Source organism: Anastrepha obliqua, chromosome 3, assembly GCF_027943255.1.
Source record: "Anastrepha obliqua isolate idAnaObli1 chromosome 3, idAnaObli1_1.0, whole genome shotgun sequence".
In the NCBI taxonomy this organism is placed as follows: domain Eukaryota; kingdom Metazoa; phylum Arthropoda; class Insecta; order Diptera; family Tephritidae; genus Anastrepha; species Anastrepha obliqua.
Window position 1 is genome coordinate 21,999,229 of NC_072894.1, and position 16,280 is coordinate 22,015,508.

Below are 16,280 nucleotides of genomic sequence, written 5' to 3' on the forward strand. Positions count from 1 at the left end.
TTGCAGAAGTTATTTCGCGGTGAAGATGTTGTTGTAAGATAAGGAAATATGAATTTTATTTCGTTTGAACTTAGTTTTGCGCTAAGGCCAATAAATAACTAATATTAAACTTAAAACAGTAGTATTTCTAAAAATAAATTACTATTCCTCTTCAATTTTTATACTGGAGTGCAAACTTTTATGTTGCGTTTTTTAGTTAGTGATGACCATCAGATTGTAATTTTTATTGACAGAACGCCTGACGTTGGCATTTTGGCAGAAATTTTGAGACAGAACGAAATGACATGACAAAAAAACTAACACGGCCGCAATTATTACAATTCGCACACATTCTAATTGAAGGGTGCATTTTTACTTGGTGTTTGGGCTTATCCTCCAATTTGTAGCGTCCGCCTTGATGTTATCCTACAAAATCAGATTGACTTGAAACAACAAAAGTGCTTTGAAAGCTTAAATCAGGCGACAGAACAATGTAGTTGACAGTAGAAGTTGTAGAATTAATTTAAAAAATAAAAAAAATTAACACTTGCCATTTTAAGCACGAAAAATTTGAAATTTTAGAACGGCACTTCTTATTGAAGAATGTAGATAACAAAAAAACCAAATTGGCAATTAGTTTTTAATTATCTGACACTTCAACACAAACGAACGCTCCGGAACGCCCGAGCGCTTTTTGTTAATTGTTGAATAACTCGAAAAGTATTTGTCGGATTCACTTCAATTTTTCACACAATATTTTTAAGACGCTATACTTTAAGAAAACGAAAAAAAAATTAAATTTTCTGAAAATTCTGACTACCCCTAGCCCCTTAATACCAATTTACCCGATATGCTCAAACCTTAAAATAGGTCCAGGTAACCCTCCTATAACACGGCAGATAGGTTCCTAGAAAATGCCGTGTTGTGTGAAACCGTGTTGTATGACACCCTGAGCCAGTACAAACAAACACGGGTGTTATGTTCCGAAAACTTATTAAGGAGGTCCGAAAAAATGATTTTCAATCATTTTTTTTTATGCTAGTCAATTGCCTAAATCTACAAAAATAAAAACATAGCAAAATTAAAGAAAAAAGTGGTAATTGTAAAAGTTATCGCTGTTTGTGCGGAGCCCGTTTCTCCAGAAATCCCTTGCGGTGATCATCACAAGTCCTTGGAAATTCATCTAAAATCAATCGGACAAGAGAAATTAGTTTTATTAATAGATAATCATGTGCCTGGGGCGGCCGCGTAGCTTAATGGGTTAGTTGCGTGACTACCATTCGAAGTTCAGAGAGAACGTAGGTTCGAATCTCGGTGAAACACTAAAAATGAAGAAAACGTTTTTTCTAAGAGCGTTTATCTGTCATTCGGAGTAGGGTTAAAACTGTAGGTTCATCCATTTGTGAAACATCAAGACGGATGCCACAAATAGGAGGAGGAACTCGGCCAAATACGCAGAAAGGGTGTTCTTGGCAGAAATAACCTAGGAGGTTAGCCATTGATTGCCGAACAGCTGTTCAGCTACCTATACCCGCGAACTTGAAAATCGAATAAGGGCGAGAGAACAGGTTTTATTCAAATATTAACTAAATTTTATTTTTGGAGATCTATAATTAAAAAACAATATAGTAATAGAATTAATATCAACTTAAGCGGCCCAGCTCTTCACTTACGCATGCCCACCACACCACTCCGTTAAACCAAAATCAAAACAATAATAATTAAGTGGTTACCATCCATAGATCGGTATACAAATGAAGATTTTATTTATTTGATACTGACGTTCATATTATCGCTCCTCAGGACAATTGCATGACAAACTTACAAATACTTTTTTTTTAAATATATAGAAATTGGCGAATTTGAATCTATGAAATTATATGATCTCATGTAGCGGTCGATTGGCAACTCCATCATTCAGTCCAGAAGCATTCAATTAAGCATTGCCGTTCAGTTTGTCACACTCACAATTCCGCACTATGACACACATTCCGCAAACGCGCTAAGCCAGATTGATAGCGATCTCTTTGAAGTGTCGCTCTTTACTGGTTCACTTCTCTTTCATTTGTTGTATGTTTCACAAACACAGATGTCACGTCACATCAAATGCTTGAGTGGACATAAACAACTTGCAGAAAAATATACCATACCGCTTCTTGCTAATAAAATAATTAACGTCGTCTTGGTGTGCAAAAAAAAATTGCCGAATTAATTTGCATACCTGCGACGCATCTATAAAAGCTTCCCCGGCACCAGAATCGTGCTTCATTTCGTTACGGGTGCGATTCATGCAGATTATTAGTGGCGTGCTATAAGAGCTATCGAAAAACGCTTGTGTGCGTGTGTGAGCAGCGCCGAATAAATAAGCGATCTGCTAACTGGACTTGCGGCGATTCCATTCTACTGTGTCATTAGACGCTAAATTTAATCAAATGGGAATGTGGCTTACAATGCAGATGACACGTAAAATTCGATTCAACGTTGGATTAGAATTCCAATCAACGGTTTGTTCTTATTTTACCACAAACATTACTGGCTATTTCTTATATTTTACGAATATAAATTGTTGTTTTCCTCCTCTCCCAACTAATGTATAGCTAATATATCTCCTCGTGTGCACATTCTTTTGCTGTTTCCTTGCACAACTGCAGTCCGCACAAGCGGTCATTCGGCCAATTGATCGTGATGCACACACCATTTACTACACTAACCGGGCGTCCAATGCACATGGCGACTTTCATTACGAGTTCCAAACATCCAACGGCATCACTATAAAAGCAGCGGGTAATGAATACGGACAAAGCGGCGTGGTGCAGTACATTTCGCTAGAGGGTATTCCCATTACGATGACATATGTGGCTGATGCTGATGGCTATCATCCGAGGGGCGATCATATACCTAAGCTGCCGGAACAAGTGACGTCGACGTTGTTGAACTATAAACGACAGCTTCGAACTGCGGAAGAGAAGAAAACAAAACATAAAGTTGTTATTAAAAAATCGGAAAGCGATAAATAGTTTTTGGGTAAAAAGTAAAATGTGAGAAAAAATGTGTAGAAGCTTAACGCTTCCAACACCCTAGTGCTACAAGTGCCAACCAAAATCATATTAATTATTATTTTTACCCACGTAGTTCGTAATGAGATTTTTACCAATTAATAGTAACATTTATCAACGTAAAGTAAAACGTTTTTATAAACCTCATATATAGAATGCCCTCTAAGAATTAGTTCGTAATTACTTAGCACACAACATTTTCGAATGAGAACCGCAACATTTATTCTCACATTGAAGTCTAAACCAAAGGCAAACAAACTGTTTTGTTTTTTCTGGAATTGAGGAACGAACAAAACTAAACAAGTGAATTGTGTTCATCTTTTGGCTATAAGTTTTAGGGATAAGAGTTGATGGTTGTACGTTATATTAAAGGACTAAAGAAAGTACTGGATTTAAAATAATGTAATGTATAATTGTTACAAATAATTCCTTATCTTATTTCTATTTAAATCGCGCTTATAATATTGCATAATAACCTGTAGCTATTTGTTAGTTATATTTAATTTTCCAACATAAAACATAGTAAATTGATAGAAGCAATTTTCATAAAAACTGTCTTCCAGTTGGAAATGGCAAAAATTGTCATCCATTTCAAGGAAATCAAAATACAAAAATATATGGATCGAAGCAAAGTGCATTCATTAAAGGTGGTGGCACTAGACCAACAACCATGTTTTTTATGTTTGATTTTCGTTTTGTTTCATTCTGTACTAACAGCCACATAGACACGGCGAAAGAAAAAAAAAATCAGCTGATACCACCTTTAATAGATTTGCCTTGGGTCGAAGTTCGATTTGCTTGGGTCGAAGAATATTATATAAGAAACAAATTTTAAATATCATAGCTAGACTTGAGGTTATGTAGAATACCTCATTTTAGATGGCAAACTAACTAAGAGACTAAATTTATATTATTAACTTTAGCTTAATAAGTGAAAATATGTTTCATATATCAATATTAGAATGTAAGTATGTATGTTTGGATATGCTGGCAAGATTAAAATGGAATTTTCAGTTCTCTCATAATAATTCACCTTTTTATTTTATTTTACTTTGCTGTTATGTGAAAAAGCTAAAATTGAATTTGAAAATCTGGTTCTATTTGAGTGGGTTGATATGTATCTTTCATTTCTCTGTATATATCTACATACATACATAGTATGTGCTACTAAACCGGACAAAGCTTGAACATTAACTTATGCTAAAGAATATACATATGTACATGCATAAACCCAGGGCTGGGCCAGGAAGCTTGCGGCCACTTTAGCTGAATATACCTGACGTACCGGTCTTATGCGCACTGTGTCATAAGAATAAACAGCTACGTTTCTAACAACGACCACCTTTTAACAGCCAACAGCAAACCTACCATTGTATTTCCGACATGAAAAATATTCATAATAAGAAATAGTTTTCATTCGGAAGCAGCATAAAACTGTAAAGCCGGAGAAAAGATTTGGCATTGGTAAGCAGCTTTCAAGGATGTATAAGCCGCCAGCCAATCTACTTTTATTGTTAACAAAATTAATAAGACACTAAATAAAAAATGAAGAATTGAAGAAATCGAGTTAGGCAACATTTTTATTTATGAACTCGTATATGAATATGAGAATAAAATGATGCAGAATCATACAGATTTATTGCTTGCATTCATGTACGCCATGTATAAACTTTAATTAATTAGCACTTGGGATATTTGCGAGCAACAACACTAACTAAAACAAACACGTTGAACAATATGCAGCACATATGATACATACAGACATGTATACATATCCATGTTTGTAATGGTGTCTAAGTAAATTTTGCTAAAATAACAAATATTATATCTTATACAAAAATAAACTGAAATATGTCAACAAAATTATTTCTTGTCACAAACTTATCTGAGTGTGCCAGCAATTAGAGGAAACTTCTCTAAAATCGAGCAAATTATTTGTATTAATTTAGTTATTTCATTTTAATTGAATTTGATTTAGGTAAGCGAAAATTACACGGCTGAAGAACAAAAGTGAAAAGTAATACAGTTGACTACCGAAGTATAGGGTTTTTTAATAGGTGCGCTTCAACTTTTTTCCGATAGGGAGGGCGAACGACGCAATATTTTTTATTTTTCGCTTGTCATTTGTAAACTTCATTAGTATACATTTCATCATGGAACGCTACGCACTTGAGCAACGATTCCAAATCGTGCAAATTTTTTATGAAAATAATCGTTCTGTTGCTGCTACTTTAAGAGCATTACGGCCATTTTACGGTCCATTTAACAAGCGAGTGTGAATAATGAAAAGAAACAAAATTGTGCTTATAAACCTCCATTTTACTCTTCTTCGGGCTAATGAATTCGATTTAGAATAAAAAAAACAAGTTTTACGATAAATGTCCCGCCGATTGGTTAAGTTTTTAAAGTTCAATTTTTACTACCTAATAGTTGGAATATATGCTTCATACAAGGTAGTCTAACTACTGCTTCTAAATTAGCGCTTAAATTTACTAGTTCGAACTACTCACCTCACTTGGAAGTCGCCTACTCCGTCGCCTGTATTTCTACAGACCAATTCGCCGAATGACAAGGAGATTTATTGTACTGAAAAAAAAAAAAAAAATTTTTTGTTAATATCCAGAATTGTTTAATGTCTTAATGTGCGTATTTATTTAAATTGGCAATTTACTAGTGGAATAAACATAAACAATTGGTTGGACTCACCTTTTTAATTTATACTGCATTAGCGGGACCAGGTGGTTTAACCTGATTTTGTTTATGACAACTGGGATTAGTTATCCATAACACAGGCTTGTTATTATATCGTAAATAGCGATGGAAATGCACGCTGACTTTCTCGAATCTGTAGTATAGCTTCCAATCGTTTCTTTTCATTGTATTGAAAGAATCTTTATCCACAAGAATCGTAATCACTTGTTTTTCGTTTTCTTCACGTTCATTCACCAATTTCCATACCTCTGTATTTAAATCTTCATTTTGTGCCGAAATCAAGGCCAATGTACGTTCGAATTCTTGACCAATGCTCCTCGGCAATGCAACTGTCATGACGTATGCGTCTGGAATCACGCGTTCTTGGCTTGTTGTCAATTCGGGGCCTTCCCAATTCGACAATTTGGTGACTATATCTTTCAGCCAATTGACGGTTTCTTCATTCACGCAATCGAGAAGCAAAGCACCTGGACGCAGATGAGCATAAACAAATTGCGGTTTTACGTCTGTACATTTTGCTATTTCTGCTGTGATTGCCTCTTCGAGGAATATTACAGAGCCCAGATCGAGCATTTGATCTGGGAAGTCTTTTGGATGTACTGCAATGCGATAATCTTCATTGATTTCAGGCTTTTTAGCTCCTTTCCTTCTGGTTCGCTGTCTACTTGTGGGCTCTTCTTCAACTTCTTTGACAAGAAATTCTTTTCCCCACTGTGGTTCATACTCAGAAGGTTCGGTTCTATGTTCCCAAGCTTTTTTGCAAGCAGCTTTAGGGTCAAGCCCTTCTTTCAAATAACGCAGATACCATCGTACTCCAGACTCACATAGCCCCTTTAAGTAAGGATCTGCTTCAGAAGTTTTGCTCTGATTGGAATCCCCACCTGCCGCGGTTTCATCTGAAGCAGTTTTTTTCTTTTCAGGTTCAGCACTGCTTTCTGCGGCACTTCGCTTTTGGGCTGTGGCTTTTGCTGCAGTTGAACTCGCAGCATTAGCAGCACCACTTTTTTTAGCTTGTTGTGATGCCGTGCTACCACTAGCCCCTGTCCTCCGCACTGCTTCACTGCCCTGTGAACGAGCTCCTTGTCGGCGTCTAGTTCTGGCAGCTGCACGCCTACTAATGCTACTCCTATGTCTACTCATACCTCCACTATAGCCATTTGACGAGTTGCCAGCTCTCATCAATTGGCCCAATAACTCCGTTAAAACTTGTTGATTTGAATTGTAATTTGAATATTTAGTTGTTTTCATCTTGTTCGTACGACCACCTGCTCGACGAGGCAAGCGCAGTGGTCTAAGTAATATAATGGGGAATTCAAACGGTCCACCACGACAGCGCCCCATGCCGCAGCAAGGCCACAGTTACTCCCTAAGGCGGCCCGGTGTTAGGAAGGCGCCGTTAAAATACAACCGGTCTGGTAAACCCCCTGGCTGCAAACCATCCAATGGGCACGGTGTCGCATTACACCCTGGATTAGGGGGTTGGCAGAACTTGGTCATCGTTCAAAAAGACAGCCCGAACCAAAGGAATGGAATGTAATCGTTCCGTACTGGAATGTACTTAAACGACTACACTACCATCCACTGATAAGGTCTGATTAATGATTCGACTAAGCCCCCGCACCACGACAAGGTGCCTGCCTTCGCGGAGGAAAAATTGTTACTATTCTATTTCTCACATAACTAATGAATCTGGTATCGCTATGGACCGAATCGGTCTATGCGTGACTGCAAGTCAACCAGTTTAACCTAAGCTAACCTTTTCCGCTTGCCGGATCGCTTGAAAAGCGGTTTGAAAGGGGCAAAGTAAACTTTTTTATAGTTTTTTAAAGACTTACACTTCTAACTTAAGGTCACTGCTCCCTACTCACCACAGTAGCTCAACCAAACCCAACTCTCGTAATAAACCGAGCTGGGTTGGGCTGAGCGTATCCGCCCGATGTGTCTACTACTACTCGCTAAGGCATCACATTCGTGAAAAATGTGTGAATGGTATCTCAAGTCTGTGTAGATGGATTGTCCCGGTACTTTTGTTTTATTATACACCCAGTAAGGACTTCGCCTACAGTAACACCATAATTTGATGCCACCTTGCGTCTCTTAACCTTAGCTCTTCGCTTCTAAGCTCTTCCTTGATAGTGTGTTGTCCAATAGCGAAGAAGAGCGTGGGCCCTATTAATAACGAGGCCGAAACCGCTCGGCCAATGCATGCGCCACTTCGTTCCCAGTTATACCCCTGTGTCCTGAGACCCATATCAGCCGGATGCAATTGTGCATTTATATTTTTATAAAACAATACAATACTGCCAAACATTCAATACTTTTATCTTCGGTTCAGTTTTTCTCACAATACAAGGCATTAATAATTTTGCAGCTTAATTTGTATACTACTCCTGCTACTTTGGCATAATTTTGAATTAGTAGTCGCTAGAAACTCACTTTAAATTATTCTATTTAGTTACAACAAATTTCTTTTTGCTATTACAAGTTATTATCCCAATTATGTTCTACAGACACATTTATGTTCACGACAGTTCCTAAGAAATCTCAACTGCTAACATTTATAAACTGAGTTAACTCCAATTGAATTCCGTGAAAAAGAAAAACTATTACAAAAGAATTCAATCATATCGCCTTCTAGTAAGACATACACTTTATTGTTGCTAACGGTATACAACGTTGTGAAATTCATCATGTGTTGATGTATGACGATTAGCTTTGCACAACAAAACTTACACTTGTACATGAATTATTTAAAGATTTGAATAAATTAGAAAATAATTACTTGTATGATCATTTCCAAAACAATTGTCAACAATTTGAAAACTGCACACCGCTCAATTCATCGCGTTACTCCGCTCATGCATTGTGTGATTTCCCTGTTTTTCGTGCACGTTAAGAATTCCATAGATGACTGATGTTTTTTGCCAATGACTTCGGAGAAATATATTGGTTTTTATAGGATTGGCATAGTTAATGTGTATGTCTGCTGTCAACGACTATAGATCACCAACTGTAGAATGAATATTAAAGTATAAGTTAGTAAATCGTTTAATGATAAGGCATTTTACTTCTATAGAATTGTGAAAATGCCAGTCTTATTTACATATAAACGGAATATCTTAGTTGGTCTGGATTATTGACTCTTACGTATTATTAGGCCTGTTTATGAAGCAAATAGTTTGAAATAATTGTTACAAATTATCACGTTTTGTTGTTCATGGACCCAAAAAACTTGCAAAGTAGGGGAAAGTGAGAGAGCAAAATGGCATTGGATTTTGAGGGAAAGTTAGTTGCAAGTTTTTACTGGATAAATTTTTACTTGTAAGAATTTGCAGGTGAGGAAAACAACTGATCCCAAAGTAAAAAATAAACACGAATTAAAATTTGCGAATTTCAATTGCTAATGGACTGTTATTCATCTGACAGCGGTGATGAAATGGAACAAATTATTGCTTTATTTTTTTAATTTAATACGAGGTAGCTCAAGTGAAAAAATGTTGAATTTTTGTGATTTTTGCTGGCAACAATTTAATCACCTCTTCGTAAAACTTGCAAGTTGTTACTGGTTTTGCGTTCATGTACAATACTTTTTTGATATTTTTCTCTTTGAGAGAGAATTCTTGGAAACTAAGCTCCTGGCTAGTTAGTTACTGGATAATTTTTACATGAACAGACCTATTGGCTTCGATTTCTTGCAACGCAATATAATTTTGCTTTTTTTCAGACCAGCACTACAACTATAATACTGCGTCATTTAGGAACAAGCCCATCACTACCCCACTACCACAAAAATTAAGCGAGTTGGTAATTGATTGCCGTACAATAAGTGAAATAAAAAAATTTTTAATCGGAATATTTTTTGTTCTTGTTACTTTAGAGATTAAATTTGTAGGAGTTTATCTTGCTTCGAAGGGCAGAGTTACTGGCGTTTTTATTTTTTTATTTAGCAAGTAAGAAGAACATAGTCGCGTGTAGGTACATGAGTACAGTATATGCCTGTTTAAGCAAACTTACTGTATTTAATAACACACGAACTGAAAACTCCCGGGCTTTATTTTTATTACATTCACCTCTTTTTCAGTTAGTACTAAGCTTAAAAAGACAGCTGTTAAAATTGTATGATAGTCCATTCATTAGTTCGTGAGTTATTGAGCTAAGAGTGATCCTACTTTTGTTGTTTTCAAATAAATGGATCGAAAAGAATTTCGTGTTTTAATTTTACACTGTTTAATAGGGGAAAAATACCGTTCAAGCGAAGCAAAGGCTTGGAAAGTGTTATAGGGACTCCGCTCCATCAAAACCAGCAATAAAACCATGGTTTGCTGACTTCAAATGTGGTCTTGTCTTAACACCAGAAAAAAATAAAAAATAAAACCACAAAATCGGTTTGAATGATCGAAAAGTGAAGTTGTGTGAGTTAGCTGACAACGTAGAGATATCAAAAGAACGTGATGAGTTTATATTGTATGAGCATTTAACTATGAGAAAGCTCTGTTCGAAGTGGGTGCCGCCGCGTTTGCTCACTGTTGACCAAAAACAAGTACGTGTTGATGATTCTGAGCAGTGTTTGTCCATGTTTCAACATAATAAACCGGAAATTTTGCATGAATATGTGACAATGGATGAAACATAGATCCATCACTTCGCTCCGGAAACAAAACGATCGTCATCTGAGTGGACAGCAACTGGTGAATCTCATCCAAAACGCACGAAAGCGCATCAATGGGCTGGAAACGTTATGGCCTCAGTATTTTAAGATGTACGTGGTGGTGTAATATTCATCGAGTATCTTAAGAAGCGATATGCCATCAACCGTGAATATTATTGTATTAGCGTTATTGGAGCGTTTGAAGGCCGCAATTGCAAAGAAACATTTAGAAACAATTTAGTTTCATCATGACAATACACCGTGCCACAAGTCAATTAAACAATGACAATACTATTATACATGAATTGAAGTTCGAATTGCTTCCACATCCAACAGATCCACTGCGACTACTGGCTGCTGCTCGCAGATCAAAACAATTGCTCACTAAGAAATTTCGCTCAATTGAAGAGGTTATCGCTGAAACTGTGGCCTTTTTTGAGGCAAAAGGTAGATCGTTCTACCAAAGTTATATTGAAATGTTAGAACGGCGGAAATGGAATGATTGCATTGTTCTTGATGGAAATTACGTTGATGAATAAGGCTAATTTTGAACAAAACAAAAAACCTGTTTCTTTGTTATTAGGCCCGGGACTTTTCAAGCCCATGTATTATAATGAATAAAATTAAAATAAATAAATCGATTTTAAAATTTTTTTTTTGTACCAGCAATACCTGCCACACTAGGGCAATTATGAGCGAGAGCACAAAACAAGTTTTCAAAATGGATCAAGACCGATTCCACAGAGCGAATGCAAAATTAAATTGAATTTAAATTTAGCAAATTTGTATAAAAACGACATTTTTAATTAACTAGTACGAACATTTGCGTTTTCGTTCCCACGACAGTCGGTTCTACGTTATCGGAACGACCCGGATTTATATTCGACCATGGACTGTCACTACAGCAGCATTCCCCATATATACCATATATACTTGTATTTATGGGGAATGTTTATGCTGCTACAACAACAACTTTTGCGTTTTTGAAAAAAAGATGTTCACATTCTTAAACTTAAAAAACATAAAAAAAGACGAAAAGGTTTATATTGCACTCGCGGGGTTTGGATTGGGAATCAAAAAATCAGCAGTCCCTACCAGACATATTCGAAAAATGCTTCTAATATGCCTGTGGAAAAATACAGTTTTTGCGATGAACCCTCGCATGGATGCCAATTTTCCAGATCACATTGGTAAGTTTACGATCTAAATTCAAACTGCAGTGACTCACAGCCAAAATGATGCAGTCAAATAACAATAAGATGAATGGAAAATAAACACATTTTTGACCGAATTTATGTGGTAGTTGGTAATATACATGTTTTTATTTAAAATATGCAGAAAAACAAATCATTTTGAATATTCCCGACATAATATTATATTTCAATATAAAATACATAAAGTTTAGATTAAAAAATGAAATAGTTTTCGATTTATTGGGATTTAACTGAATAAATAACGGGGCGAGCCTCGCTGAGGATGAACGGTATTCGAGTGCGCAGTAGAGAAAATGAATACGTTGAACATTATAAAAACTAAAGCTTTATGTAACACAAGAAAATTTTTCATAAAATCACAAAATAAATGTAAACAAACTGCTATCACTGCTAATGTTGAAATGCCTAAGTGGATTCCTTATTGCACGGATTTCACATCCACTTGACGAAGTAATGCCGTCATCTTCCGTCTTATCAGATTCAGAGTAATATTCGTCAGAACTGTTACTATCTAGATCGCTTAGCCTTCGTGCGTAGGTTAAAATATATAAAAAGCTTGGTTCCTCTGGCAGTGACACTGAGAGACTGAATCGAAGAACTGAAATCCGTTCTGGCTCTACCATCGCTTCACATCGCAAGTTTACATTTAAAGGAAGATAAGACTTCATCGCTAACGGCAGACGTCCCGAGTCTTGAAGCTCGGACTAATTTGGACGGCCATATGCCGACACGCGTCCAGAACGGTAAAACGGCTTGGTTGGGCGGCTATATGCCGACACTCGTCCCCAAAGTGTTAACTGAATAACTAAATATGCGCACCAAATTCCTGTGCCCGATACGATTCCGCCGTGGAATATACTCGCACAAAATGTGTTAATATTGCCATAAAAGATTGATTGCTGCATCATTTTGGCTTTGACCCACTGTACGTTGTATGGTTAGCAATAAAGCTTATTACCAACTGTACTAGAGGCAATAAGACCGTCTAGGGGTAAAATTCTACGATATTCCGTTTCATTTGCAAGGAACGAATATATATAAATATCAAAACTAATATGAGCAAAATATTTACTTACAGAATCGCAGCATTGCCAAGCACGGTGTTATTCATAATATAGTTGAGATGGTCAATTGTTGAGGATAATAATCATCGCTAAATATGTATTCAAGTAAGAATAATGCAAATACCGCATGCCTGTAAAGGGTTGAAAAACGCGTTTAATCAATACAAGTAAACACAACAATGCAAACGCAATAAATAAAATATTTTTTTTTTACACTTACAATTTTTATTTGCTGATTACAGGTGCGGGCGGTGGTGAAGGTGGATTCTCCTCCGTTGTTTCAGCCGTTTTTTCTTGCTCGCCATCCTCAGCTTCTGGTTTATCTTCTTTGCCTTTAGTGTTATCGCCTTCCGCCTCTCCGTGTAAGCGTTTACTAAGGGCATACCGCATATAGCGGGCGAAATTTACATCTACCAAACCAAATTTGTAAAATATCTTCCACTTTTTCTCTTTAATTGCTGCATGTGAGTCCTTATCAATACGGATGGTAACAATTAGTCTATCACCATCCTCTCGCTCATGCACCCATTCCCACGAATCGGTGACCAAATCGTCATTTTGTGACTGAATTAGTGCCAAGGTCTGATCATATTCTTGGCCAACGCTTCTTGGCAACGAGATAGTCATCACATAAGCATCTGGAATGTCTTCTTCAATACAAACTGCCAATTCAGGGTTTTCCCAGTTGGTCAATTTGGGGATGATATCTTTCAGCCAATCAGCAGTATGCTGACTTAAGCAATCTATCATAAGCATGCCCGGTTTTCTGAGTACTCTTTCAAATTGTAATTTCGATTCAGTGCTACTGTTGGCAACTTCATCGACGATCAGTTCTTCGATAGACGATAGATCTTCGGGATCCAACATATTTTCAGGAAAACCTTTTGCGAAGATTGCAAGGCGTATGTACGTATCAGCGGGTGGAGGTTTCGCTTTTTTGACACTCTTTTTTGCTGCCCCTTCAACTCCTGAGGGGAATGGCTTGTTATTATTCTCAAAAGCTTTCTTACGGGCTTCTTCTGGTTTAATACCCTTCGCCAAGAAATGTTGATACCAACGCCCACCAGTTGATGTCAGCACCCTTCTAGGTTCTGCAGCAGATGTGGCCGTCTTAGTTCCTTGAACGGATGTTGGTTTAACATTATTTGCACTTATCTTGGCTTTTGTTGGTGGGGAAGAAATTGGCGGCGCACTACGTTTTTGTGCCTGCACAGGCCTTGAAGCGTTACTTGAAGCAGAAGCACCACCGCTGCGACTACTTCTCGATGATAGTGGTGCTTTTGTACCATTTAAGCTTCGTCTGCCTGGCGCTGAATTCGACGGGCGATTATTGCCGCGCACTTGAGGCGGCGCCGCATTGCGATTACTACGATTCGCGGCTCCACTAACCCACTGGCCTCGAGAACGAGGTGGTGGTGGGGCACCTCCAAAACCATCATCCCCATAATTACTTTGTGGAAAACCACCCCCACTAAAACCGCCACTGTTTGATGGCATGCCGCCAAAACCACCTTGGTTGCCTCGCGACATACCCATGTAGTTATTGCCCTGTTGCATCCCACCAAAGTCATCGTTCCCACCTCTATTCTGTGGCATCCCACCATAGTTATCGTTCATGCCACCACCCTGCGACATGCCACCAAAGCCTCCGCCGCCCCCACTACCAATATTCATGTTCATACCCACGTTACGCTGCATCAATGGCATCATGTTGCCACCACCACCACCACCCCCACTACCGAAACCACCTCCACCGCCTCCATGGTTCCAATCATTCGGAGCATTTCCGCCCCAACCGCCACTTCCACTACCCGGCCCCATAGATGAACTACTATAGTTGTTCATGGGTCCACCACCACTAACTCCACTACTACCTCCTCCCCCCCTGTTAAAGCCAGTGGGTGACGGGTTTCTACCCCTCACCAGCTGACCCAACAGGTCGGCCAAAGCCCTCTCGTTTGGTTTATTATAAGTATTATTTAAGTAAGTATTTGAATTCATCTTGTTCGTACGACCACCTGCTCGACGAGGCAAGCGCAGTGGTCTAAGTAATATAATGGGGAATTCAAACGGTCCACCACGACAGCGCCCCATGCCGCAGCAAGGCCACAGTTACTCCCTAAGGCGGCCCGGTGTTAGGAAGGCGCCGTTAAAATACAACCGGTCTGGTAAACCCCCTGGCTGCAAACCATCCAATGGGCACGGTGTCGCATTACACCCTGGATTAGGGGGTTGGCAGAACTTGGTCATCGTTCAAAAGACAGCCCGAACCAAAGGAATGGAATGTAATCGTTCCGTACTGGAATGTACTTAAACGACTACACTACCATCCACTGATAAGGTCTGATTAATGATTCGACTAAGCCCCCGCACCACGACAAGGTGCCTGCCTTCGCGGAGGAAAAACTAAACTTCATTTTTAATTTCAAGGATGCCAACCTGCATTAAAACTGACTCTAATAACAACAGCAACGAACCGTTGATGAAATATCCAAATTGTTATTAAAAAAAGATGGCGATGCGGAAATTTCTACAATTCGTAGTACAACTCTTGAGGACGAAGCAGTGAAGCGAGCGCTTCTGTGTTGAAACTTGCATTCATAAACTGCTTGACTCCCGGTAAAGGATTTTTAGAACTGTCAGATTTGATTGGAAATGCTGCTGCTATTTACCAGAAAAACCAAGAAATCATTTTACACTTTTAACAATTATATTTATTTAATTATTAAGCATTTTATATGCAATTTTGGTTAATTAATTTTGCTTTTAAATCCTTACATTATGCCTTAGCTAAACAACTTCTTATAAGCTTTTTTCAATTTTGTTATACTACTTATAACATTTATTTTTAATCCTTTACGTTAAATCATATAAAACTTATACAGCGAGCTAAGTGCGATGATTCATATGCATGCATACTTCGCGGCTGCATTTGCTTAAAGTTCCCTCAAGCAAGGAAAGACATTTTTTTTTTAAATTGAGTGCCCTGAATGTATATTAATTTGTGGCAGAAACAGAAACAGTTTAGTGGAAAGTTGTGTCCTCAATATAGTGGTTTGCAATATTAACTGATTTTCCCTCATCAGATAGAAAGCTAAAAGGTACGAATTTATAGATTCGAAAATGGTATCAAGGGCATTAATGGATAATATGAAAAATTTTAAATCAACTTGAAATTTTAAAATAAACCTTAATCATCTAAAAATGTTAATCATTGAAATAATCAACCCCATAGTTTTCATTATTACTTCGACTATTAATGGGAAAAAAGTTCAAAGATTCCCTCTTATGTAGGTAACTATGTATGTATGTACATATTTATGAGCGTGAACCGAACTAATTACGACACTCATAGGCAATGTTTTAAATAACTACGTGGACTTTAGACACGGCAATGCGTTCGAATTTAGAGGGTTTTACTTCTAGATAAATTACCTTCAACAGGTAATTTCATATTTGAAGTATGAATAAGAGTGTATGTATGTATATTTAGCATTAAAACTCAGACTTTTTACCAAGAATGAATGCTATACCAGAACTCTTCCTTTACTTAAAATACTTTTGCACACTTTAATTAAGTTTCTCTTTTTCTCAAAACTAATCCCGT

The 16,280-nt window shown here is 37.6% G+C and overlaps 3 protein-coding genes across 3 annotated transcripts; 1 reads left to right on the top strand and 2 right to left on the bottom strand.

Annotated features, from left to right (window-relative positions):
* Positions 1-1,700: 1,700 nt before the first annotated feature.
* On the bottom strand, positions 1,701-7,384 carry LOC129240304 (uncharacterized). The gene is made up of 3 exons (XM_054876022.1): positions 5,742-7,384; positions 5,546-5,621; positions 1,701-2,934 (listed from the first exon to the last, which is right to left on the bottom strand). The coding sequence occupies exon 1, from the start codon at positions 7,086-7,088 to the stop codon at positions 5,751-5,753; it is 1,338 nt and encodes a 445-aa protein (XP_054731997.1). The 5' UTR covers positions 7,089-7,384; the 3' UTR covers positions 1,701-2,934; positions 5,546-5,621; positions 5,742-5,750.
* LOC129240727 (pupal cuticle protein Edg-78E-like) lies at positions 2,430-2,996 on the top strand. Its single transcript, XM_054876697.1, has 2 exons — positions 2,430-2,483; positions 2,577-2,996. The coding sequence occupies exons 1-2, from the start codon at positions 2,430-2,432 to the stop codon at positions 2,994-2,996; spliced, it is 474 nt and encodes a 157-aa protein (XP_054732672.1).
* A 980-nt stretch (positions 7,385-8,364) lies between the features above and the next one.
* Positions 8,365-15,063, bottom strand: LOC129240600 (protein qua-1-like). The gene is made up of 3 exons (XM_054876505.1): positions 12,894-15,063; positions 12,686-12,804; positions 8,365-8,757 (listed from the first exon to the last, which is right to left on the bottom strand). The coding sequence occupies exon 1, from the start codon at positions 14,765-14,767 to the stop codon at positions 12,899-12,901; it is 1,869 nt and encodes a 622-aa protein (XP_054732480.1). The 5' UTR covers positions 14,768-15,063; the 3' UTR covers positions 8,365-8,757; positions 12,686-12,804; positions 12,894-12,898.
* Between the last annotated feature and the right edge of the window lie 1,217 nt (positions 15,064-16,280).

Coding starts and splice junctions, on each gene's coding strand:
- LOC129240600 (XM_054876505.1), bottom strand. CDS start 14,767: ATGGGGCGCTGTCGTGGTGGACCGTTTGAATTCCCCATTATATTACTT.
- LOC129240304 (XM_054876022.1), bottom strand. CDS start 7,088: ATGGGGCGCTGTCGTGGTGGACCGTTTGAATTCCCCATTATATTACTT.
- LOC129240727 (XM_054876697.1), top strand. CDS start 2,430: ATGCAGATGACACGTAAAATTCGATTCAACGTTGGATTAGAATTCCAA. Junction 2,484..2,576: donor GATTAGAATTCCAATCAACG/GTTTGTTCTTAT, acceptor ACTAATGTATAG/CTAATATATCTCCTCGTGTG.